General features: G+C 40.2%; 1 protein-coding gene across 8 annotated transcripts in view; it reads left to right on the top strand.

Moving 5' to 3' along the window:
• The first annotated feature begins 5,225 nt into the window (after positions 1-5,225).
• Positions 5,226-25,343, top strand: part of LOC139967817 (attractin-like protein 1) — a 62,211-nt gene continuing 42,093 nt past the window's right edge. For 5 of the 8 annotated variants that reach the window (XM_071971920.1, XM_071971919.1, XM_071971916.1 and 2 more), the window contains exons 1-4: positions 5,227-5,686; positions 11,928-12,014; positions 16,208-16,321; positions 17,127-17,249. In XM_071971920.1, coding sequence (XP_071828021.1) covers positions 5,436-5,686; positions 11,928-12,014; positions 16,208-16,321; positions 17,127-17,249 — 575 coding nt within the window. In that variant the 5' untranslated portion in view covers positions 5,227-5,435. Of the gene's footprint in view, positions 5,687-11,927; positions 12,015-16,207; positions 16,322-17,126; positions 17,250-25,343 lie in introns of all 8 variants that reach the window. The other 3 variants (XM_071971912.1, XM_071971913.1, XM_071971914.1) reach the window with 1 other exon arrangement.

The raw sequence follows: 25,343 nt of genomic DNA, 5'->3' as shown, positions 1-25,343 counted from the left end.
ATTCTCAATTAACGTACAAAATATATCACAAAATAATCGATAAATCGCATGCAGTACAAAACATATAAAGTATCACATAAAGACTAGAAATTGAAACGCAAACCTCAAAAACGCAACCCAAATAATGTCTACAATTACAGATTTCAATTACTCCATAAAACGTTCCTCTTTGTTATATTTTAATCCTCACGCAAATTTGTTGAAAATTAAAGGTCATACAGTATCACTGCATCAGTATGGGCAAGGGCGGCGGAACCGGGGGGGGGGCACAGGGGGCACGTGCCCCCCACTTTTCCTCAGGTTAAAAATATGCCCTTTTTCTACATAAAAATTGAGGTGTCTCAAGTTAGCAATTAGAGGCCAGGGAACCAGAATGAACACTCGGGAAGGGCCGTTTCCGGCCATCTAAGGGGTTTGTAAAACCAAAAAATTTCTTGTACGCTCCGCGCCGACCGATGGTGGCGCTCCGCTCAGATAGTCGTGCATACAACTTTGCAAATCCTGGCTACGCCCCTGACTTTTAATGAATTTTTTGTTGGTCAAACTCAAAGTTATTTCGAATGGAAAAAAATTGTTAAGATATTATCTATAGAAATAAACTCTAATTCAGATGATTCCTACATTAGCAACTATATAGCATGTTTTCACCTCATTTTGGCTCAAAAGAAAACTTGTTCCTTGTTTCCCAATTTGCACATTGGATATTGCAGTGCTATATGCATATTTTCTTTGAGGGGGGGGGGCGTTGATGGAGTGATGTGTATATGCAAATAAGATAATGCAATAAGAGTTATAAATGGTACTAAATATATAATGCTGCATCAGTCCAATCGAATTTCTGCAAAGTGCCCTTGATGTCGGTGCCCCCCCAGATTAAAAGTGCTTCCGCCGCCCTTGAGTATGGGTAGTACAGGCCAGGCGCGGCGGAACGGAAATATTATTGGGGGGCTAATGTGTGGAGACTATCTAAGCGGAGCGCCACCATCGATTGGCGCGGAGAGTACAAGAAAATTTTGGGTTATTTCAAACCCCCAGATGGCCGGAAACGGCACTTCCCGAGTGTTTTATGCTGCGAATACCTAGCCCTAAAATATGGGTCTCAAGTCTGCAATTTCTCAGATTGCACGTAAATGTCTGTAAAAACATTGTAATTTGTATATTCGATGGTGTTTTAAGAGAGTAGCTATTATACTCGTAGTGTACTCGCAAAGACGTTTTTGAGTGTAGTAAGGGCAGTGGCGGAGCTAGGGGTAAGAATGGTCTGTAGGGGCGCTTTCGACACTATCTAAGCGGAGCGCCACCACAGGTTGGCGCGGAGCGTACAGAAAAATTTTGAGTAAAGATACTCCCTAGATTGCAGGAAATGACCCTTTCCGGGCCTTGCTAATTTGCAGATAAACGGAGAATAAATAGGTGTCGTCGCCATTTTGTCGGAAAATTACACCAACAGAATATGACAAATGTCAATAGGTATATGAGAGCGCAATAAAATAGTCAATAATAGAGAATAAGTAAAAAGTATATTGAAAAGCTGAAAAGGGCGCCAGCAGTCCATTTGAGTCTGTCGGGGGGGGGGGCATCCGCCCCCTGACTGTATATATGGACGCTCCGCCACTAAGTAAGGGGATGTTGGAGAACTGGCTGAAATGAGGCAAGTCATTGGCCTAAGACGAAGTTGTGTTACGCTTACTGGTACTCACACTCACTGCTTCCACTTTTCACGGGGCGTGAAGACGCGGTTGGGGTGACAATGTGGTCTATAGCCAGGGGACGGGCCGAGGGTCCCCCAGCAATTACTAAAATTATTACACCTATATAGTATACGTGTGCATCGGACAGATCGACAAGTATGCATTGAAAAATGGGCAGATGCACGTTTCGGAGCCTTGGTAAATATTGGGGGGGGGGGGCTTATCATGCATTTGCCCCCTCAACTTTTTCATTGGGGGGGCTGAGCCCCCCCCCAAGCCCCCCGGTTCCGCCGCCACTGGTACAGGCTGCCACATCCTGGCAAAAGTAACAAGTAAAATATACGGCAGAACTTTGGTCATACCATGCACCTACCCTACGCAGATTGACAATGCTATTGGGCCCTTTGATCTCTTTCATCATCATCACCATCGTCGTCGTCGTCGTCGTCGTCGTCATCATCATCATCATCATCATCATCATCATCATCATCATCATCATCATCATCATCATCATCATCATCATCATCATCATCATCATCAGTTAGTTTCACGCTGCTTAAGCGACCATAAATGTGGGAGAAATCCACAAGGGCTTATGGATTACAACTTACACGTTTTGACAAACAATTGAAAGGTCATGTCTGTATTGACCACAAATGCTAAGATTTGTAGAAGTTTCAAATGACATTCCTAGTGGCTTTGCATCTTTAAGTTGTATTTCCAGACACTTGAGGAGCCTTAAGGTTGAAATGAAACTAATGCCACAACGGGAAGGGGAAGGGAAAGAGAAATGACATCGAAACTCTTGGAAGTATCGCTGTTTTGCTGAAGTTTGTACTTACATATATGATACCGCCATATGTTGCATACCAGGCGCGTATCCAGGGGGGGGGGCGTTGGGGGCGCTCCCCCCGGGTAAGAAAAAGAGAAGAGAAAAAAAGGGAAGAAAAAAAGGAAAAGAGGAAGAAAGGAAAAAGAGGGGAAAAAGAGGAGGAGGAGAGGAAGGAAGGGAAAAGAAAAAGAAGAAGGAGAGAAAAAGGAGGGAGTAGAAGAAAAACGCCAAGAAACTGGGAAGAGAACGAGGAACAGTGACATCATTACAGCGATGATCCCTATAATACACACATGTCCGGGTAGCCAGTGACGGATCGAGGATTTCGGAAGGGGCGTGCGCCTCACCCTATCCCTTACACCGACAACTCCATTTTTGACGTTTCCATTTTTCCTCTCTCACTAATGTATCTATATAAATACTATATATGGTCTATCATAACGCGTGTGTGTGTATATGGACGCCTTAAACAATTGTGCTATGAAACCAACTGTGGCTGGTCTCGAACTCGACCGAGTCGTCGGGGAACATGACGCATTTTGGGAATGGGCGACCGCCCCCCCCCCCCCCGAGCAAATTGTTTTTATGATATCGCTAGTAAATTCGAAATAGAAAATGCTTAGATGCAACTTACAAGGCATGGGAAGTGTCATTTCCAGCGGTCTGGGAGGCATTTTCGGCAAAAATTTTCTTGTACGCTTCGCGCCAGCCCGTGGTGGCGCTACGCTTAGATAGTTTGCCTACTGGCTTCGCCCCTCCCTTGGCAAATTATTCGCTACGCGCCTGTTCGAATTTGTAAAGCAAACAGCAGATATCACATCATATCAGTGAGCATTAAAATGGCGTTCCAGGATGAACAGCCTCAAAACTGTCTATGTGTGTAGTCAAAGGCGAAGGAGCCCAATTTGATATGGGGAGCTGTAACGACTTGCCTGAAAATATAACCAACATTTTTGCGCGCTCCGCGCGAGATCAACATATAAGCAACCGTCGGTTATTACATCGCATGCCATCATGTACCGTACGGTCACTGAAAGTTGCGCAGTATACCGCGGGATGCTCATAAACAACGAATTGTCCTAAGTATGTAGATGGAGAAAAAACATGGAGGTCCAATTATGTCAAAACTCTCTTTTACATTAGTAATGGCGAATTAGTCGGCCAAGCTTAGATTTTTATTTTAATTATACCAAGGAGATAATTTTTAAACTATTCATTTCCTTTAGCTACATCATTGCAATGTATTTTTCTTTCAGTATAGGTGCCGAAAAATTCTCAGCATATTGCCCGAATTTTCAGAAAGAAATATTTCGTAAGCCCCCCCCCCCCCGCCTCCTTGACCTATGTGCGTAGTGTTCGGTTTCGGAAATATCTGGTATTTCATTTCCTTCAACGAAGTTTTATAATAGCCGTTATAGGAGGTTTCAATATTTGTACACCAATAAATTAACTGTGTCTGAATTTTCGAAAATTTCCTGACCAACATTCTTCATCATACTTCCCTGTACTCGTGCAATTTTGACTAGTCTGTTAGGGGTTCAAAGAGGTTTTTCTGTATTGGCTGTCCATAGATGAATTTTTTGCAACATTATGGGTATGTTTTGAAGCGAGTTAAATCACAAGAAATGTGAATTTTGAAATTCTGAAAAAAAAATGGGCCTAACACCTTCAAAAGTGGGGCTGTCGGGTACTGTGGGCCGCGACGTAGAATCACCTACAAAAAGCAATGACCCACAGGAGATGCGATGAGGTCGAACATGATGTGTGACTGGTGACAATCTTCAAAAAGGTTATGGATGGGGAAATAAACTATTGGGAAATACTTGGTTCTCAGGCAAAAGTGTACATCTGGTTGGTCATTTTCAAGCCCGAGAAGTGTCATTTCCGGTGATCTGGGGGGTATCAAAACCAGAAATTTTCTTGTACGCTGCGCGCCAACCGATGGTGGCGCTCCGCTTAGGTAGTAATTCGCGCCCCCCGGGTTAGAAAATCCTGGATACGCCACTGAATACAAACAACTTTTAGTTGAGGTCATATATACTATTGTCCTCAAACTTTTGCAAGCTGAAAATGCCGACATTTTGCACTCACGTACGTTCCCGGAGTTCCGAACCTTACGAATTGATATCAGAAAATTAGGATAATGTTACAAAGAGAAAGAATGCAAATGTTCTCTCAGCGGTTTGAGCATAGTGACCTCTCTATATACTTCAATGCGGCATATTTGGGAAAATAGTCTTTAAAATACAATATTCCAAAAGAAGACGGAGGTAGGATCCTCCAACGATCCCCAATTGAGCAGTGGCATCCACTTCCCCCTTTCCTTCTCATCTGGCATCCGAGGGGAAATCAAAGTTTTAGCCATAAAATTCCAAATATTCAACGTAAAACCATTAAAAAACGAAAAACATTATAACCTCCTGCCAAAGAATAGAGCACTCGGACCAAGGATTTCTAACACTTTCGGTTTCCCCCAGTTTGTCTCAGCCTTGCTGAGGCCAGAAAGTTAGGTTAATTGCCTAATTTGCAGCATCATTTTGGTGGTTTCACACGTACCTAACTTAGGTGTTTGCGAAACCACCTAAATGATGCAGCAAGTAACCTTATTATGGTGACGTCATCAGCATATCGATATATTTGCATACCTTATATCACAGCAACCTGCCATGATGACTATAGTACTATTAATTGCGTATTTCTCTGTTGTTCCGTACCTCATGTATATTGGGGCTGTTATACACAAATTAGAAGCGGTACGGTACATATTGAATCGGTAGGCCTAGGTCGGAACTACGTCGAGCAGCTGTATCGAGAGTGTAACGTTGTCAAGAACGGCAAAACATAGGATTAACCTCATTTTCAATCACGGATCAGTCAGTCTATAAAAATTTGACAATAGCGAAAGACTGAATATGTTTTGGAATATCTTTAACTTGCTTTTTTTGTCAGCTAAATCGAAATTTAGGATGAACGCATCACGAACCTACCTCTGTGTTTTCATTTATATATTAACACTAACAGTCTTTCAACCTGATTTGAGCTGTGCTGCTTGCAGTAGGGAACTCAACTGTGTGAATGGATACTGTGACTCTCTCACAGAAGAGTGTGTGTGTTACGATGGTTGGCAAGGCGAAAATTGTGACCATTGTGGGGGAAGGGCTAGGTAAGACCACCACTTGGGATGAGGGCTAACTGTCACTTAGTTGAAGCTCCCTAGGCAATGCTAGGCCTAAACCTAATATGCTAACCATGCAAACAAGGTACTATAAGTTCCTATATTCTAGTAAGTAGCACAGTAACATACAGATACTAACTTAAAGATCTGTTACTGTTAGGTCAGGGTTTCCCTCACTTTATCCCCCCATGAACCCCCTGTGGATGTCATAGTTGTCCATGAACCCCCAACTTTTTGAGACACATTCTGAGTCATTATTTTATCATAATACGCATAACAGTTCTTTGTAAAAACTCAAGTATCACATGCATGGTAAGGTACTACTATGGCAACATATTGTATGGAACGCAAAAAGAGTTTTTCGATAAGTACAACTTTTGTACATTCAATGAAAAGTACTGTAGTTTTGAACTTCAGAAATGTCTCACAAACCCCCTGGGATAGACTCAAACACCCCCTGGGGGTTCACACACCCCAGTTAGGGAATCCCTGTGTTATAAGGTGATCAATCATGGGTTTAGTAGACGTACCTTTTCTTAAGTTAGGGCTAACTTAATTATTGGAAATCAGTGGCTTGAATGATGAAGATAACATGTTTGTACCAAGCACTAAGGCATTGCAAATAGGCTAATGACTGAATGAGGCTTGGTGGCAATGTCTAGGCTAATTGTGTAATATAAGATTCAAGGGAAATATCAAGCCCATCAAAGAAATTTGAAGATGATATTTAGTATCAGTACTCTTAAGCATATTATTTAGCACAGATCAATCTTTGAACATGTTGAAGAAAGAAGCAATTCAACTAATATCAGAATGAATACATGATGTAGGCTAAGCCTTCGCAAAAATATGATATGCAACTTCCTTGCGAGAATCCTAGAATAAATATGATCGCATTATGCATTCTTGAAACATGAGAAAAACGATAGCAATCTCAATGGTGTGAATCAATTCCCCCACACTAATGAGTAACCTAATGTTTAATAATAAGGCACAGAATTATGACATGGTTCTTTTCCCCATGTTTAAACCCATCCACAAAGACAAAAAATGGAAAATCTAATTGCCAAGGAGATCAAGACAGTGTCCTTCCTCTGTTGACTAATGGTTCACGTTCAAAGTGTATCCGAAATGCATTTGCGAGCAGGCGGCTGGACATTTCCTTTTCATAACTGTACATTAAACCATATGTTGGTCTAGGTGCTTTACGCAACCACTATGACTAGCAGCATTAAGTTCACTAGAGTAATGACTATCACAGATTTAACCTCTTTAAGTACCTCTATTAAATTTAATGTTTTTGTAGCAGAGCAAGCCATTTTTCAGTAATTGGTCTACCAGGCATATGAATGCAAGTGGCTACTGAGCACTCTTCCAATCAACAGGTGCTACATATATACACCTTGTGACTTTGTTTTAATAATAAGTTGTGAAGTGGATCATTACATGTTTAAAACTACATAGTTTGGTGCTCATAGTGTATGTCTGTGCCTGTAATCATGTAGAGACTGGACAGGAATTTGAGTAAGCTTGGAAACCTGCAATTTGTCGCAGTCACACAGTTCTTAGACTTTGGAAATGACCATTTTTCCCCCTCCAGTTTTGTGTAAATGGTGTACAGTAGACAGTGCGTTTATGCATCAACAGTGTTCAATTGCTTGAATTTAACGCAGGATATTCTGTTGACATTTATCTGAGAACAGTGCAATAAATCTGCTAAAATAGGATTGAAAATAAACATAAATTTAGAATGGAATATGTGAGGATCATTTTATGTAAATAGTCTGCTCTGTCATTTTAAACTTGAACAGAAATTTATGTAGACAGTTACAGACATGAACCACATCTTACACAAACTGCAGTAGTACATACTTGCACAAAGTTAGTATCCTAAACCAGCAAAATTGCCCAGCAAAACTGACTGTCTGTGATAAAATATCTGAATCCAGTTTATTTTGTGACTAATGCATATATTTGAATTGATAAATTACGCTCATTTATTCAAAATGGCACTTTGACAGAAGAAATTGTAAGATTCTTAATTTTCATGTTGGTATACATCAAGACCTGGAACAAGACTTAAGCACAATAAAGGCATTTTTAAGGAAGAGCATTGTAGATTTAACTTATATTGCAGTCTTTGTAGCACTTGGTTTAATTAAGAGATACTGGTTGCCTTAATTCTCTTTTCTGTGATGTTCAAGATTCAACATTTTCAGGGATTGGTTTGATCCCTGTAAATTGGGAAATTTCACAGCCATGTCTGTTGGTATCTAATGGTACAGTATTGTACAGTACAAAGATTGTATCCAACATGCAGCTGTTTTAGCCAGATCAATTGGGCTGAAGTCATCTTGTAGATGGGATATGAGGAACTTCCATGAGGAAATTCCCAAATAGAAAAACGAAACTGTAACTTATGTATTGTATTGTGCAGTATGTTATTGTAAAAGTATGTCAAGTTTTTAAATTCTCTGTCAGGAGAAATGACATTGTAGCATGTGCGTACAGGTATGCTAATACAGTATTTCCATCAAAGTAAAAAGTTCTAATATATGTTCTAAATATATTAATCCTTTCTCAGTGTAACTCGTGTACAACTTCTGTAAAGGTTTGTCATCAAAGTGATCCAAGGTCTGTGCTGTGCTACTTTGAGCACAAAACTCTGCTCTTGCTGGCAAAACATAGCGAGTCACCACCTCTATTCTTTGTTGACAGCCAACATTGATAGTACCAGGCTTAGCCTAGCACTCTGGTGCAAAGAGAACTTTGGACTGTGTACAGTACAGTTGTGTACAGGAGGAAAGAAGATATCTATCTTGAAGTCATGTGTGTTTATATAAATAGGATGATGCAGTGTGTTATGTATGGCTAGAGACTGCTGTATGCACAGTACTGTACTGTTGTATATGTAATAATTAACAACCAACAGGAAGAATAGATTGCCCTTTACTTAGAAGGCGCACCCTCAAGACTGACACATGTTAGCAGTTTCACTATACAACATGGTGCACTTCTAGTATTAACACAGAAAGAATTCTTCAAATGATACTGCTATCCTAACATAAAATGATCACTTTACTAAATCTAATATATTAAAATGTTACCAAGGACAAATGATTGGCTAGCTGATGACACTCTTAATATATACTCTGATCTTTACTAAATTGCAATTAATGGTCTCTGAATTCTTTCATGATTCTTACATGGGTACATTCTGCTTTCAAGCTAGTCTGGATTATATTACAGAAAGAGAATTATATATTATACAGTAATATCTCACTTAGTGTGTAGGAACACCACGAAGAAACTATTTGGCTTAATTGTAACCCGGTTTGGGCGTCATTCTGCGTTAAGTACATCTAACTTAGTATGTGGAAATTCAACTCAAAAATTTCTTGATTAAATGGGACCCGGTTTTGTTTGATTTTCTGGGTTAAGTACATCTTATCACAAATGTAGAAACTTCTCTCAGACATTCTTTTGTTAAATGCGACCTGTTTTGGTAGTCATTCTGTGTTAAGTACAGCTAACTTAATATGAAGTTCCAACTCCTCACAGACATACTGGTTCATGACATGTATAATGGTAGTAGCTTTCTGTGCTATAAGAAAGGTTCTAACTATCACTATAACCCTGTCATTATTGTACATGTCTGAGGTTGAAGAAAACAAACATGATTTGTGTCAAAGTTCAGTAATGTAAAGAAGTCTATGGAATGGTGATGTGTGTATATATATGCTTTCAGCTTAGGTCAAAACATCAGTGTTGAGAAGAGACAGACATCTTACTTTTGACAATCCATGATTCAACCAATGTATAATAAGAAGTGAAATCTAAAAGCAATTAACACTTCAGTTAGAAAGCTTCACAATCAGTTCAAATGAAGTTATTATGTCATCTTGCTAATGTGGTAAAATAAAATTACTAAGTTTCATTTTGTTCCCACCAAAATCTGACATGATTCATTATACAATATTACTTTGACTTTATTAATTGTAAATCTCTTGCTTTGTATTCAAGTTGTGAGTTCAAATATTGTGATATCATTTAGACTGGTTTGGCAAATATTGAGATTAAAAGCTCATGATATACATCAATTAAGTTCTACCAGTAGAAAACAACAGATTGTTAGCTCTTATGTTGATATTTTAATTTTAATATGAAAGCAATTAAATTATTTCTCAGACATCATGGTTTGTCCAGTGAGTATAAACATGGAAACCAAAATTGTGTAAATAAATGCTGATCTTGTCATTAATTTCTTTAAATTACTAAAAACCACTCTTAATTCTCAAGACTTTGCAAAGTTTGGGATTTGAAAGTCTTGCATCCTGTTATGATGTGTCTTTTTGATCAGCTACCTTGCATTTAGTAGCAAGTGTGTGCTGTTACTCAATTGTTATTGTGTAATTTCCCTTGTGCAGGTTATGTTCCCGCAGTATTGAATATCGTTATCAAGTAATTATTAAATTTGGTATTCGTGTATTTAAGTTAACTTGTTTTGAGGATTAAGCATGTTAGAAATTAACTTTAGCAATGTATTTACAATGATTTATCATGAAACCTTACTGTACTGCACTCACTTTGTTAGAAGAAGCCAATCTTAATGGAGTAGAATTTAACAAAAAAAGGTATATTATGAAATTCTCTAAAGACTTTGTGACGTCTACTGCTTTGTATCGTGGATCATATAATTAATGTAAGAATCTCACTTCAATTTATTGTTAGGAATATATGTGGTTGCTGTGTACAAAATACCAAACAGTGTATATTTGTATGATCTGCAATACTGTGCTCAAGGTTTGGTAAAAATAACTTGTGTTCAAGCTTAATGCTGTGTTAGCTTGATGTAATGCTAGTGTTTGTGATTATTTAAGAGCCAGGAAGTTATAAGGGCTAGTCATTCAAGAATTAACCTGTAATTAGGAAGTAAGGCCAACAATTTCTGAGGAATGGTTGAAAGTTCGTCCTGTGGGAAATCCGAACAAGTATAGAAATGGAATCAAATGTTGGATAAAGTTCAAGCCTGTTTATTAACCCAGTGGTCAGGAGAACATAGTCATATTAGTTAACATTGCAAGAGAGAGAGATATGGTAGTCTTATATATAAGTATGAAGAAAGGTTTGGAGTTAAAATACCTGCTGTGGCATGTAGCAATGGGTAGGATTTTACTCTGACCAGTGTAACTTGTTTAAAATTAAATTTAATGTTTGTCTGTCTGTCTGTCTGCCTGCCTGTAAGTCACAATTGCAGCTTGTGAGTTTTGAGAAACAAACAGTACTTCTGTCTTCTGACATTTGCTGCTCTCTTTCACATCTTTGTCTTCTTGTGTCATAGAAATAGAGATTTCATGCAGCTATGACTGCTGAAGTACCGAAGGAATATCAGCAATGATGTTTGGAATGAGGGAGGGAGGTGGAGGGAGGACTACGGGCAGATGGGATGGGGGCTGCCTGTACATGGGCTTGCTTTTTTTAACTTAACCCCATTGCAAGTATCAGGACATACTGCAGTGTGTTTACATTGAACATTCACGAATTCGTAATTGCATTCCACAAAATGCTGCTCATGTTGAGTTCAATCAATCAATGTTGTGGAAGCAGAAGGTCTGTTAGACCTTCAGGATGTTGTGACCTATAAGACAGATATTTTCAATATTATTCAGGACTGGCCCTTCTGCTGGTGTGGTGGTCTGTACTTAATAACTTGCTCATCCAATATGTTACAAATCATTGTGACAGCACTTGGCGGAACGTCCATACAGTCAGGGGGGGGGCGCGAATGCCCCCCTGACGGACTCAAATGGACTGTTGGCGCCCTTTTTAGCTTTTAACTTATTTGCGATTATTGACTTTTTAATTGCGCTCTCATATACCTATTGACATTTGTCACGTTTTGTTGGCATTGACACCTATTTATTCTTCGTATATCTGCATATTAGCGAGGCCTGGAAAGGGTTATTTCCTGCGATCAAGGGAGTATCTTTACTCAAGAAATTTCTGTACGCTCCGCGCCAACCTGTGTTGGCGCTCCGCTTAGATATTGTGGAAAGCGCCCCTACAGACCATTCTCGACCCCCCCTGACCAATACCCCTAGTCGGCCACTGCTTTGTGATTAGAATTTATGTCTCGGCCAAAGTCTTTCATGTTGCTAATTCCTTAAGCATCTTGTATTACTTTAGTTACATTTTCTAATTTTATGCTTGTCTCTCTTCCCTGTTGCAGGCTGGTGGAAACATCAGGACACATCCTGGAGTCTCCAGCAAATTACAAAACGTCCCACAAGTGTTCTTGGTTAATTGACAGTCAAAGGTAAGTGAAGGAACAATTAGGGTCCAAACCAAACCCAAAAGAATGAGAGATATAGTCAGTTGAAAAGCATAATTCATTCCAAATATGAAGAAAACATCACACACAACATTCATGCACATGTTGTAACGTCACCACAGTGGTGTCTCAGTTTTGCAGTGATTTACACGTAATTGTCATATCTTATATTCGTTTTGGTGACTTAGAAGTTTTTTTTCATCAATTTTGTTTTTGTTTTTGACACAGCTCTGTTTTGTATGTTGGATCTGTTGTTCTATGTACAGTATGCTGGAGCTTCTTACTTTGGTTTCTGTAATAACCAACTTTCCCTGAGTGAACTCACTGTTAATTCTCCAAATATTACATCAAGAATGTGGAAATTCTGTACTTCATGGTAATGGCAACCTGTACTGTAGGCTATGCATTACAGGTAACACACATTACCCACTGTTGATATGAACTGGAAATCAGTGCACTGTTATTGAACAGCACAAATTGTGTGATGTATCACTCTGTACATGGCTTATATGCTGACAACTCAATCAAAGTGAACTTGACCATGCAGAGAGCTGCATACAGACCAAACTCAACAGCTATTGTTGGAGGTGTTAATGCTTGATTTCAATTCACAGAAATTATGTACATAGCAGGAAGAGTGTACACATGTGTTTTATACACTTGGAATTGCAAAATGCCAAACTGCAGAATCATTGTGCTGTTGTCGCATTGAATCATTTTGTGCAAAATTATCTGTTCCTTTCTGGCTACATAAATACCTATATATCTAGACCAGGCTAATCTGAGTATTGACTATATAAAGTATTAACAACACAATTTATGGATAATCTGGATGTTTCCTGCAGTCGTTTGGTTAAGTATTTCGTATGAAGCGATCCACACATCTTTTGCTTACCAATATCCAAACCAGCAAGTTTGGGAATTTTGGAATCAAGTACCTATTGCTTCATGCAGCACAACTAGAGTAAGAGTGTACAAAAATAGCAAATTGCTTTCCATAGTTAAATATGTACAGTATGCATGCATGGTCAAAATTGTGTGACCTTTAGTGGTACGGTTTCTTTCAGACTTATTGCATCAAACTCAGGCTTACCAAGTAAGTTTGCTTGCTCATTTACAAACAATGGAACAATTACTTCCTCAAGTATTGGATCAATACAGTATACACAGATCCTAGGTATCATTGCAATATGTTTTGTTTTTACTGGGCATAGGACAAATACAGTGATTTACAAAAAAGCCAGGAAGTTATCAGAAGAAGGCATGAAACAGCTTTTTTTTAGTAAACATATCCAGACAGAGTGGCGCAAAATTACGCTTTAAAAAATTAGAACTTTCGTATTTGCCACATACTGTAGGTAAAAGCACTTTTAATGATGACACATAGTGGTAAGTGATTATATCAAAGCTATTGCTCTGCTTAACACTATAAAATCCAATTGGAAAAAAAAAACAGGTCCCATTGGTGGACTTCATATCAAAGAGCCATGTTTTACTATTGATTGTACTTAGTAGTCCAGATATGTAAGGGAATGCAGGAATCCCTGTACCAGTATGTTGTCAATGTTATGTTGTCGGCTGCTGCTAGATATCATGATACACTGAACAGTAACTACCATTTCTAATGAAACTGATAGCATTAAAGCATTATTAATGCTGCTACTTGCTTACTGTATGCTATTCATTAATGATAAAATGCAATGCTTATACTGTAATACTCTTCAAGCTGCTGTTAGTTCTTGTAATATTTACAACTCCCTGTAATACTGTTACTGGGTTGCAATTGAATACAAATACTGCAGTCACTGTTAAATTGTTCATGCTACGCCTCAGTTGAATTTGTCAAGTCTTTTCAGACCTTAATTCAATGTGACAATTTTGTCTAACATTGCTACTAGTGCATGACGGGTAATCACTATTCACAGACACACAACAGCTTGTTTCAAGTTTCAGATAGTGATATCACTACTGTGATATTACATTACTGATACATGTACAGTATAGTGCTTGAGGCTACAAGATCATGGTATTTGTTGATTTGATAAATACTGTACTGTACTGTATGGGGAAGGAAGTGAACACAAAAGAGTACAAAGAGTGAAGAACGAAAGAAAAAAAAGGGACAGATATTAGTTTATTGGGTTCATATTTTTTTATTGACTTAATTCCAATAAATTGATAAGCTATTACAAGTTGTTATAATAGTTAGATTAATAAATAGTTGTTCATCTGTTCTGTAATATTTCAGACTTTTCATTTTGCTTTCATGCTATGAGAGCGATAACAAACAGTTAAGTGTAGGAAATGATATATAATGTTTGTCAATTTTCAGTTTGCTTTCATTTTCTATGAGAGCAATAATTAAAAGTTAGGTGTAGGAAGTTATATAATATGTGTCACAATCAACTGACAGGGGTAACGTCAAGAGATCATTAAAACACTCATCTTATAAATGTCAAATGAAAGCTCTAAAGGGGTGTGCATAGAAACAAGAGACAATACCGGACTGTTCAAAGAACGATGCCGCAATGCAAATTTCAATTCACAGAATACAAATATATCTGGGTGCTGAGTAACCTTAGGACAACCTAATTTCAGGTACAGGTGGTCCAAAGGATGACCAGGAAAAGTCCTTAAAAATACATTTAAATGTAATTGATGTAACTCTAGAGTAGAGTGCGGAGGCTGTTTGATCAGAGGATCTGCCAATAATGAAGGAAGAAACTTGTATTGACAGGATGCATCTATGGGTATGCACTATGTTGTGATTAAAGGTCATGTGATTGTAATCAGTGATCCTACTGTATACAGTATGGTGCAGATAAACTGGTATCTTGGTGTTCCTACTGTAGTTTATGGTGCAGACACACAGGGTCAGGTGCTTGTAACCAACATACTTATGGTGCAGATAAACTGGTGTCTCCTAGGTGTTCCAACTGTAGTTCAAGGTGCAGACACACAGGGCCAGGTGCTTACAGTATAACTAATATAAAGTATGGTGTAGATAAACTGGTGTTCCCTACTATATATAGTTCATGGTGCATCCACACTGGTCTATGTGTTTATAACCAACATACAGTATAGTACAGATAAACTGGTGTCTTGGTGTTCGTACTGTAGTTTATGGTGCAGACACACAGGGCCAGGTGCTTACAGTATAACTAACATACAGTATGGTGTAGATAAACTGGTGTTCCTACTATATATAGTTCATGGTGCATCCACACTGGTCTAGGTGTTTATAACCAACATACAGTATGGTACAGATACTGTACACTGGTGTCTACAGTAGGTGTTCCTACTGTATACATCTGTGCAGGCTACTCTACAGTACAAGATGGAACAGTCTCATTACCATTGCAAATTGTGATTTTGGCTCCAACAATCTGACAGGATGGATTTTTTCAGTCATTTCAATGGATGCAGAGGGGCTCTGAATCCTCAACTTTACACTTTGAGCTGACATTTTATCAACTGCCTCGTGTGTCATTTCCTTCTCCTTCTCAAGTCCTCTTGTATTTTTTCTGCGACACATACTGGGTTTACTTTATTATATATGGGATATAATGCCTGCAGGTTGCTTCCTCATTTTGCATACTGAGTGGCACTCATTTCACTTCCTACATACATACATAAATACTGAATGTACATGAAAGTTGCAATTGGCTATGTTTGATGAACTTTGCTCAGGGCTATCTAACCTGCCTCCTTTGAAATCATGTACTTTATTTGGTACCATATGTTTATCTTACAACCTGCTGAGGTTGTAAATTTGGGATTTTGCAACTGTTTTCACAAATTTTGGAACAATTTTCATGATTACACAGATGGGTTGTTTTTTAGCCATTAAAGCTATGATAGAGGGGTAAAAAACAATCAATACAGTGTCAGTAAGTCAATTTGCTTCCCTGTTTCATCTATTTCATCACTCTATGACTTATCTTATTTTTACGTTATACTTATTATACTCATTCTACATTTTTCCTACTGTTTGCATGAGGCTGTGCTAGACCACAGCCACATCAAAGAGTGTGGTGTGAGTGAGTGACTGTGACTGACAGCTCTTTAGGAGTCTTCACTTCCTTGACTGATACATCATGAACAGGTAATTGTTCAGAGTTTAAAATCCTCAATCTATCCTCTAACTAGTAATCATTTTTTTTTTTTTATATTTTCAGAAATAACACTCCTATTCATCTAGAATTGGAAGAGTTTGCGACAGAGTGCGGATGGGATCATCTCTTTATCTATGATGGTGATTCCATTCATTCACCTCTGGTTGCTGCCTTAAGGTAAAGTCCTCTATTTCTCAATTTTTACATCACTATGGAGATCTGGAGAGATCAAGGAAATGTGACTTAGTAGTTTAAAGGTTAACACACAAAAATAATAAAAGCATTGCCGTAAATTTGTGGGACACAAAACTTTCATACAGTAGGTGAAATCCATAGTTAATAAGTTAATAAGTAGGAGCAACTTATTGGCTGTAAGATCATATATATCTCTTGGATAGATTAAAGTTGGGGGGGTAGGAAGGGAGGGGTACCTAGTTATATGCAAATATCACATGGCTTTGGTCAAAGTGCACCTCTGTATCCTCTGAGGATGTGTTTAGGCAGACAGTCAGTATTGATAGCCGTTATATGTCTTACAAAGCAATGTTAAGGTGCCTAAGCAGCGTATCATTGTGTCCGTGTTGGATTGATATGGATTCATTTCTAATCTTCACTGCAACTTAAACCAACTCTTTCTTCTGTGTTAGTCAATTGTAAATCTCCTAATTGTTTTGAGATACAGTGTACAAAACAATGAAATCCACCACCTGTGTTGATCCTTTAAAGAGGACCTCTATGGATCAAAATTAGAATTTGCCTGGAACCTCAGAATGCTGTTTGATACTATGGATTGTTGAGTAACTTAGGGGATGCAGGAATTGAAGGTCAAAGGTTAGCGTAGATCATTTAGACCATATCGTTGAGCACCTGTTTGTATGTGAATGTACCACTATACCATCGGTTCTCTATGATGAGTGCAATGTAATCTGTTAATCAGAATGAAAACTCAAAGTATAAATTTAATTCTTTGCTCTCTTTTCAGTGGCCCAGTCCGATATGATACTACGGATATACGTCACCAGTTCACTCTCACCTCAGGTTTTGCGTATCTTTACTTCTACAGTGATGCAGCCTATAGTCTGGATGGTTTCAATATCAGCTACAGGTAAATAACAGCATGTCATCAGCTCAAGAGTTGTAGTCCAAGCATTGATATTTATCTGTATCGTTGATTGCATCCATAGTGCAGAGAGATTCAGTGCCCATCATGACTCAGAACTCCCCATGAAGTTGTAGACATGTCCCAAAGTTACATACCAGATCAGACAAGTGCATGCACAAATTGTCTTGCTCTGCCGTCAGTGGCTTAAATTGTTGTCAGTTTGGGACTTCACATACCAGATCACAGACAAGTACATGAACAAATTGTCTTTTCTCTATGGTCATTGGCTTAAATTGTTGTCTGTTTGGGACTTCACATACCAGATCACAGACAAGTACATGAACAAATTGTCTTTTCTCTATGGTCATTGGCTTAAATTGTGTCGTTTTTGAACTTCACTTACCAGATCACAGACAAGTACATGCACAAATTGTCTTGCTTTAAGGTCACTGGCTTATATTATTGTCTGTTTGGGACTATCATTGACCGTGTCTTGTTAGGAATCCTCAGAAATTGGGATTAGTTTTATCCATCTGCATATATTCAGTGAATCTGTTAAATGTGTAAACTTCAGTCATGAAAGTTACTTCACCCTTCGATGACTGAAATAAATAGCTGAACATGTGCGTACAGTGACAGCTGATAAATTAAAAGCAGAGGGTGGTAAAAAGTCAATCAGTGGTGCAAGTTGGGAGGCAGGAATTCAAGGGAACCCAGAGACAAAATTATCTCACAACAGAGAAGTGAGAGATATGTATGATATTACAAGGCAGTTCTCAGTCAGCTGTCTCTGTTAGTACAATACATCAGATAGAGTGAGATGGACTTAACTCACATAATTTGGTTGGTCATAGGCTGTTCAACTGCATTTCTGGAATTCCTGTACTGATAATGCCAATAGTTACAGTATCTCGTTTTTCCACATAAAAGTAATTTTATCATGTTAACTAAGAAGTATGGGTTGGTGTGTATCGTCACAAGAAACAGAGAACATAGTAAGTGCAGTTCTAGATGAAGAACCATTGTATGTGCCATTTAACTCATTATTGCTACATAAATAGTAGATACTACTTAAAACTTGGTAGAAATACAATATACATAACATATGACGATATCTTTAAATCAGGTGTGGAAGGAAGTCTTCTATAAAACCTAAACAAGGTTTAAAAAAGAACACTTCCCAACCAAACAGAAACAAGAAAATATTTACATATACTTATTTATGATTTTGTTCACTATTACACTACATTAATTTAATAATTTGAATTCCTTGTGGATTGTTTTATAATAAATCAGGTGCTAATTAGATATATAATATTAATACCATCGTTATGAACTGTTTGCACTATGTATAACTAGTACCCCCCATACATCATTTCTACTGGTATGTAAATATTGTCAGAGATGCAATGTTTTAATGAAAGAAATGACAGACATATTCATATAATGTTATTTAGGGGTTAAATACAGCCACTGGTTTAGATTGATCGTACTAACTAGCAATGCAAGCTGTCATATTCAAAGACATCATCATAGTTATGGAACGCGAAAAAGGGCAAACTTATTTCGTTGTCTAAACTAAGTTTGTTGTTGTCTAAACTAAAGTTGTTGCTGCTGTTTTACCATGCTGTTGATGTCTAAAATTCTGTTGTCTAAGCTTACGCTCTTGTCTAAACTTAAGTTAAATCCCTTAACAATAGGTGGAAATACCACTTGTATACAAATGATGAACTTTACCCTACAACTTAGTTTAAGACATAATACACAAATACTACAGTGCATTCCTACCATCACCAAGCAATTGTACTCCTTTATAGAGATGAATGTGATCACATGAGTATCCCTAGAAAATATCACATGTGTTACATCACAATCTCAGGATAAGCCTGATACCATATGCCAATCCATAGAAGCAGCCCCAAAAGCCATAATCTGCCAACAATTACAACTGGTTTACTTAATGTCAGGAGCAATAACCCCTATATAATTCCAAGGGGATTTAAACTACCACAATGGTTCCACACCGTCCACACAGAACTCCCATTGCTCCACAACTTTACAGTAACAGTGTTACAGTATATGATATCTTGTCTGCTGTATGAACAAGGCAGGAAACAGAAATAGGTGTACACAGTGAAAGCTATAAAACTCTTTAGTAGGCCATATTGTTGTGAATTTCCTTTCTTGAATGATAAAGTACACATGCACACTGTATATCATCTGCCAACGAACATTTTATTTCGTTTTCTTTCTGAAGGGTAAAAAGTTATTACTGTTTCTGTTCTACTTTGAAGCTTATAATACTTACCTCACATTCTACAAAAATGAAAGTATATATAAGTCTGCATCTTAGTTAAGCAATGCCTTGAGTTAAGCTTGCACGGTTTTGTGAAAACTTACAACCGGTTTTTCTCTAGCAAAAAACCGAATCTGGCTCAAAAACCGGTTTTTTTCCACCTCCCGAATTGCATTGAAAACATCCAAATCTCGATCGCTAAGATGCGTATTTTTGAAGCTTTACCAACAGGGGGTTGAAGTGTGTTCGTTCGCAGTGAAGGGTTAAAAATAAGGAGAATAAATTCAAGAAATGTTACTGCCTTCATGACTCTCATTTTATAACCCACGTTAACTAAACTGAAGTAAATATGTCGAAAAGAAATGTGTTAGTGAAATTTTTTCTTAAAGTTTTAACATCACGTACATGTATCGTTTGTCTTGTGTTTACTGTACTTCACGAAGTTCAAATTCGTGTTCAGAAAAAAATATCACGGTCATGTTATATTATATTATATGTTATATTTTCGGAGATGAAGGCCGAGCGTAAACCCCATTATGACCAATTGGAGATCGTAAAAAAATTGCTTTACAATATGATTGGTCCAATATATTCAGTAGTGGCTGACAAAGTGTTCGAAGGTACCAAATTGCACGAGGCTCTAGCCATGTTCGCGGGTGGTATCTTGGCAGTAAAATAAATTTCTCTTAAAGGAGTGAAGAGAATTTACCATCTACACTTTCAAGTACAAGTTGAAAAATATCGCTGGCATTAGCGGGATTAGGTCGCAAAGAATATAAATTGTTAACGTTTAAGTTGGAAACATGTGTTCTTCAACGTAAACGAAAAACCAACTGAGAGACGCCTTGTCTGATAACTGATAAGAAGAAATGTTTAAAGGAACCTTACAAAGAAAATAAAATCTTTTAGCGTACAAAGGAGAATTGTCCCAACAGCAACATCTGTAATTTCCAGCCATGTATGCAACATTTTTACTCCTTTAATATTCCTTGGCTCAACCCTGACGCCATGTGTCTTTTGTGAATAATGGACTGTGATTGTTCTGTTACTTGTTGCATCTTAGTTGTTAAACTCAGAGCCCCCCCCCGTGATTGTTCTAATGTTACTTGTTGCATCTTAGTTGTTAAACTCACAGAGCCCCCCCCCCCACCCCTGCGACTGTACATGTCGTATGGTATTGTGGATTGCGCAATGTACCTTTCAAGTTTTAACGTTCATTTTTTGAACACGAAGTGTGATCAATGTGTTTGAAAAGATTTTCTCCATATCCTCTACTATTAAATTGAAGTTAAATACAAAGAACAACACAAAGAGGACAAACACGTTGGATATAACAATTTATTTTGAACTGCATCTCGTCATTTGAGTGTGTACTTCTCACAACAACTAACGTTGGCCACCAAGGTCAGTTCAATACTACAAGGTCGCCTACCTGATGCACGCATATAAGGGCTGCATAGCCTAATGTTAGGCCTAGCTATCCACCCTCAAGCACTGGTTATGGCGTGTGCAGATCGTAGCTCTGACAATGTCGTCTATCAGAATAGCTTTCTCCTGTTGCAATTTACTTTCATATTGCAAAAAGAACAGTAAATTGGAGAAACCAAAGTCAATAAACCTTGTTTTTCCAGTATTTGCAATTCACATTTCGGTTTTTCGGTTTTTTCGGTTTTCTTAAAATAAAAAATAGTACCGAAATTCGGTCGGAAAAAACCGGTTTCGGTATTAAAACCGGTTTACCGTGCAAGCCTACCTTGAGTCAACCCTCATCATTTCCTCTCCTCCCAGAATTCTACATTGTTTGAATTGATACTACGGTAGTAATAGCCCTGTCTTTGTGCCATACTAATAGTTCCCCTTCCCCCCCCCCTTTCCCCTTTTAGAATCCTAGTTTGACTCTGCTGATGCATACAGTAGTTTGCTATTTCATACATGGACTTGATACTTATTGAAATTCAGTCTTGACAGAGCTACAGTGCAGTGATGTCGATCAATAGTACAAAATTGATGCACATGGTTTGTCATTATCACAGAATATTTTTGGCATTGATTTTTCCCAGTACGTCTGGTTAAAAATTCATGCTATAGTATGTTATGATAGAATTTTACCAGATTGCAAAAGAGAGACTTTCGCTAGCATGGTTCTTCAAAATCAACACAGACTTTGTACTTAACATGCAATATCATGAGAAGTGAGTGATGATTTAATTAAAAAATTTGGGGATTCATTCTTCATAACAGACTTCATGGTATCATGTTTTTGATAAGGCTCAACATAATTTAGCATCGCAAGTTATATTACAGGGCAGTTACAAGTACTGAGCACTCATAATTAATATGAATTTGAAGCTATTTTGCTGTTAGAGTTCTGTTACTTTCATGTTTAGGGAACAGCTGTAAAAACCATAAAAATGAGAGGTTCTTTTGTTAGTTGAGCTGGATGCTAATCCCAGCTAGGGTTTATTGCTACTGTATTTACTTCGCTCCTCGCTTACCTGTCTCGCCACAACCTTAGCACCCTCATTCTACCGCGCCTAGAATGTCCTGGTAACCTTTTTAACACTGTGCACCCTCTGTGACCCGGCTTCACGGGTCACTGCCCATCCTTCTCATTCTACCAACCAAAGCGTCTACATCGTTTTTTTCGAGCGGATATTATTCCATCGATTTCTGTCCATTTTTGGTTCCTAGAATCGGAATTTTTTTTCCACCTACTGTTTGCTGAAGCATTCTAACCGTTGCAGCCCGATAAGTATCCTTTTCCTATTCTTGGGAGGTTTTTTAGGGCTGGGTTTTGTTAACGGCGCTCGCGCCGTTTTTTCTGTGCAGAAAACTTGCGTGGGTAGCAGTTCTGCGATTTGTTTACCGTAGTTACGCTAGTTCCCGCCTTTTTAGGCTACACACGCTATCACGCTTTTCCCTCACCCACTGTTTAGTTGTTCAATTTTGTTGTTCACTTTTATTCTCCTGCCTTCATTATTCGTTATTTTCGTTAATTCGTTGTCTTCTCTCCTCCCTGCCCTTCGTTAACTTGCTAGTTAGTTAGACTTTGTGGGTCGGCTTAGGCCTAATTGTTACCATTGTAAGCCGCGGGCCTCTAGCCGAGGCACGGTGTTAAGCCTAGTGTGTTTTCCCACAGATCTTATTGCTTCTCTCCCCCTTTTTTTTAGCTTCCCTCTCCTATCGTTTTGTTAGATTCTTCTTCCTTAACCGGGGTTTTTCAGTCATGTCCAGAAGCCAGTTGAAGTGCGTTAACTGCTCTATGTTCCGGCCAGGGAGGGCCTGGGATGAGCACGATCTCTGTCCCAAGTGCCGTACGTGCACGAGGAGGGACCCCTGCCTAGTGTGTATCAACTTCACCCCCAACCAATGGCTAGACATTGATACCTGGCTAGCAGGCCAGAGAAGCAAACTTCAGGATAAACTCGACCTGCTCCCCAACCCCAGTGGGTCCCGAACAACGGGAGACCGAGCACAGTTAGGAGAGGAAGAAGAAGGAGAGGTGTTGGAGAGGGGCCCAGTAGGGGCCGAGGAAGAAGGAGAGAAAGGGAAAGAGAGAGAAAGAGAAGGAGAGAGAGAAAGAGAAAGAGAGAAAGAGAGAGAGAAAATGCCTCCCACGGTCCCGGCGACGTCCGGATCAGTCATGACCAAGGGGAAAGGCAAAGACAAGGGCAAGGCTCCGGCCAAGAGAAAAGTGCCCAAGAAAAAGTCCGGCCTCGCCGGCACCGAGAAGGCTTCCCAATCTGGGTCGCAGAGAAATAACCCGCCGGAGAGGCAGGTGCCACGGGCACCGACAAGCCCAACTCGAGCTCCTTCCGGGGCGCACAGCAGAGAGCCAGAGGCCGGAGGATCGCTGTCCAACCAGAGCCGGTCCCGGAGCGGGGACCGAGAACCACAGCCATCACGATCCCCAGCTGGGATCCCCGACCGAGAGAGCAGAGGAAGGAATCCCTCACGCAACCCGGCCAGACGGGACCGCACCCGATCACGGTCCCGATCCCCCAGACGAGGTACCAGGAGGGGATGGTCGCCAGCATCAGACCAGTCTTCCGACTCCTCCGATGATGGATACCGTAGGGCTAAGAGGAGGTATCGACCACACAAACAGCGTCACGAGGAAGAGCCCTCGTGGCTAGCCCAATTGACAGGTCTCCTAAAGCCGCTCCTCGAGAGAGAACAACAGAGAGCTGAGGCAGAAACAGAAGCCGGGAGCCAAAAAGCGGCTACAACGACCACTACGGTCCCGGAACCCCCCCTGGAACCGGAGGCAGTCACCCTCGGAGAGGACACTCTGGACTGCAGAGCCTCCGTAAATCTATCGGGTCTGGAGGACAACTCTGACGTCCCCCCGGAGTTCGACCCTTTGGAAGAGGAGTTCCCAGGCATCTTCGAGGAAGAGGAAGCTCCCACGGCGGGAGGCAGTTTACCCCCGGAACTAACCACGCGGGTGGCAGAAATCTTCCGCAAACACCTTGGGTTCGAAGACACCCCCGAAGTGACAACTAAACCGACCCGAGTTTCCAAACTCACAGCCACAGGGGAGACCTCTACCCGTCCGAAATCTACCATTCCAGTCGACGCCTCCTGTTATGACAGGTTCGAGGCTATCGCGGACAAAAAGAGGTGGACCGCGTTCCCGGCAAAAGCGGAACGAGCCATCAGGGTCCCAGACGAAGCATGGAAAACCCTTTTCAAATGCCCGACCATACCGCAGGAGGCTAGAGAAAAGCTAAGGTCCGAGCAGGGCTCTTCCTCCTCACACATCTTCAAAAATCCTAGCCAGAAGAAGCTAGAGGAGCTCCTAGTTGATGTCGACCTGGCCGCACGCTCCGGAATGAAGTTTACTTCTGTTCTCATGCTGACCGCGGAGGTGCTGATGAGATATCACCAACAACTTCCACAGGACGATACCTACGTGTCCAGAAATGAGGCAGGCCAACTTTTACTACTCCTCGGACCGCTTGTGAGACTGGCCTTCGACCAGTTTGCTAGAGTCGCTATACGTTCAGTCAAGGCCAGGAGGGAAAACGTCATCTCCTCCATCCGCTGGCCGTCCGTGGAAGCTAAGGAGAGAATGCTAGCCCTGCCCTCCTTGGGAGACGACCTCTTCGCTGGTAGCTTCCAACAAAAACTCCAGGAGGAAGTCTCACGCAGAGAGACATTGGCCAAATCGGAATTCCGCTCCTCTGAGAGATTCAGGTCAAGACCGCACCGCCTAAGAGAATCTAGACCAACCAGAGGAGGCAGAGGAACGTCCCTCAGGACACCCATGAGAGGTACCCCACGGGGCAGATCAAGAGGAACAACTAGCCGACCACCTCGCCCGTGGGGAACACGAGGCTCAGGCAGAAGCCCGGCGACGACCCGACGGGACGGCGACCGCTCCTCCACTAGACCACCGTTTGCCGCCCGGCCCTAGGGGTGCCCACCTCACCACGGCAACGCCGCAGGTGGGGGGGAGACTGTCACTTTTCACCCAGCAATGGGACATTTTGGGCGGGGACAAGTGGGTATTGGAGACGATTTCACAAGGGTACAAGATAGAGTTCACCTCCGCCCCGCCCTCCGGGGAGGGGGGAAGACCTACTCCAATACCCACCGACCCCGTCCAACAAGCAGCACTAGAAGGGGAAGTATCAGCCTTGCTGGCGAAGCGGGCAATTGTAGAGGTGTCGGGAGAGGCGGGACCCCTCTTCCGCTCCTCCCTGTTTCTAACACAAAAACGGGACGGGTCTTGGCGCCCGATCTTGAACCTAAAACCCCTCAACAAAAATTACGTAGAACCAAAACGTTTCCGTATG

The sequence above is a fragment of the Apostichopus japonicus genome, chromosome 5, assembly GCF_037975245.1.
Source record: "Apostichopus japonicus isolate 1M-3 chromosome 5, ASM3797524v1, whole genome shotgun sequence".
NCBI classification, from domain to species: domain Eukaryota; kingdom Metazoa; phylum Echinodermata; class Holothuroidea; order Aspidochirotida; family Stichopodidae; genus Apostichopus; species Apostichopus japonicus.
This window is presented reverse-complemented; position numbering and strand designations above follow the sequence as displayed.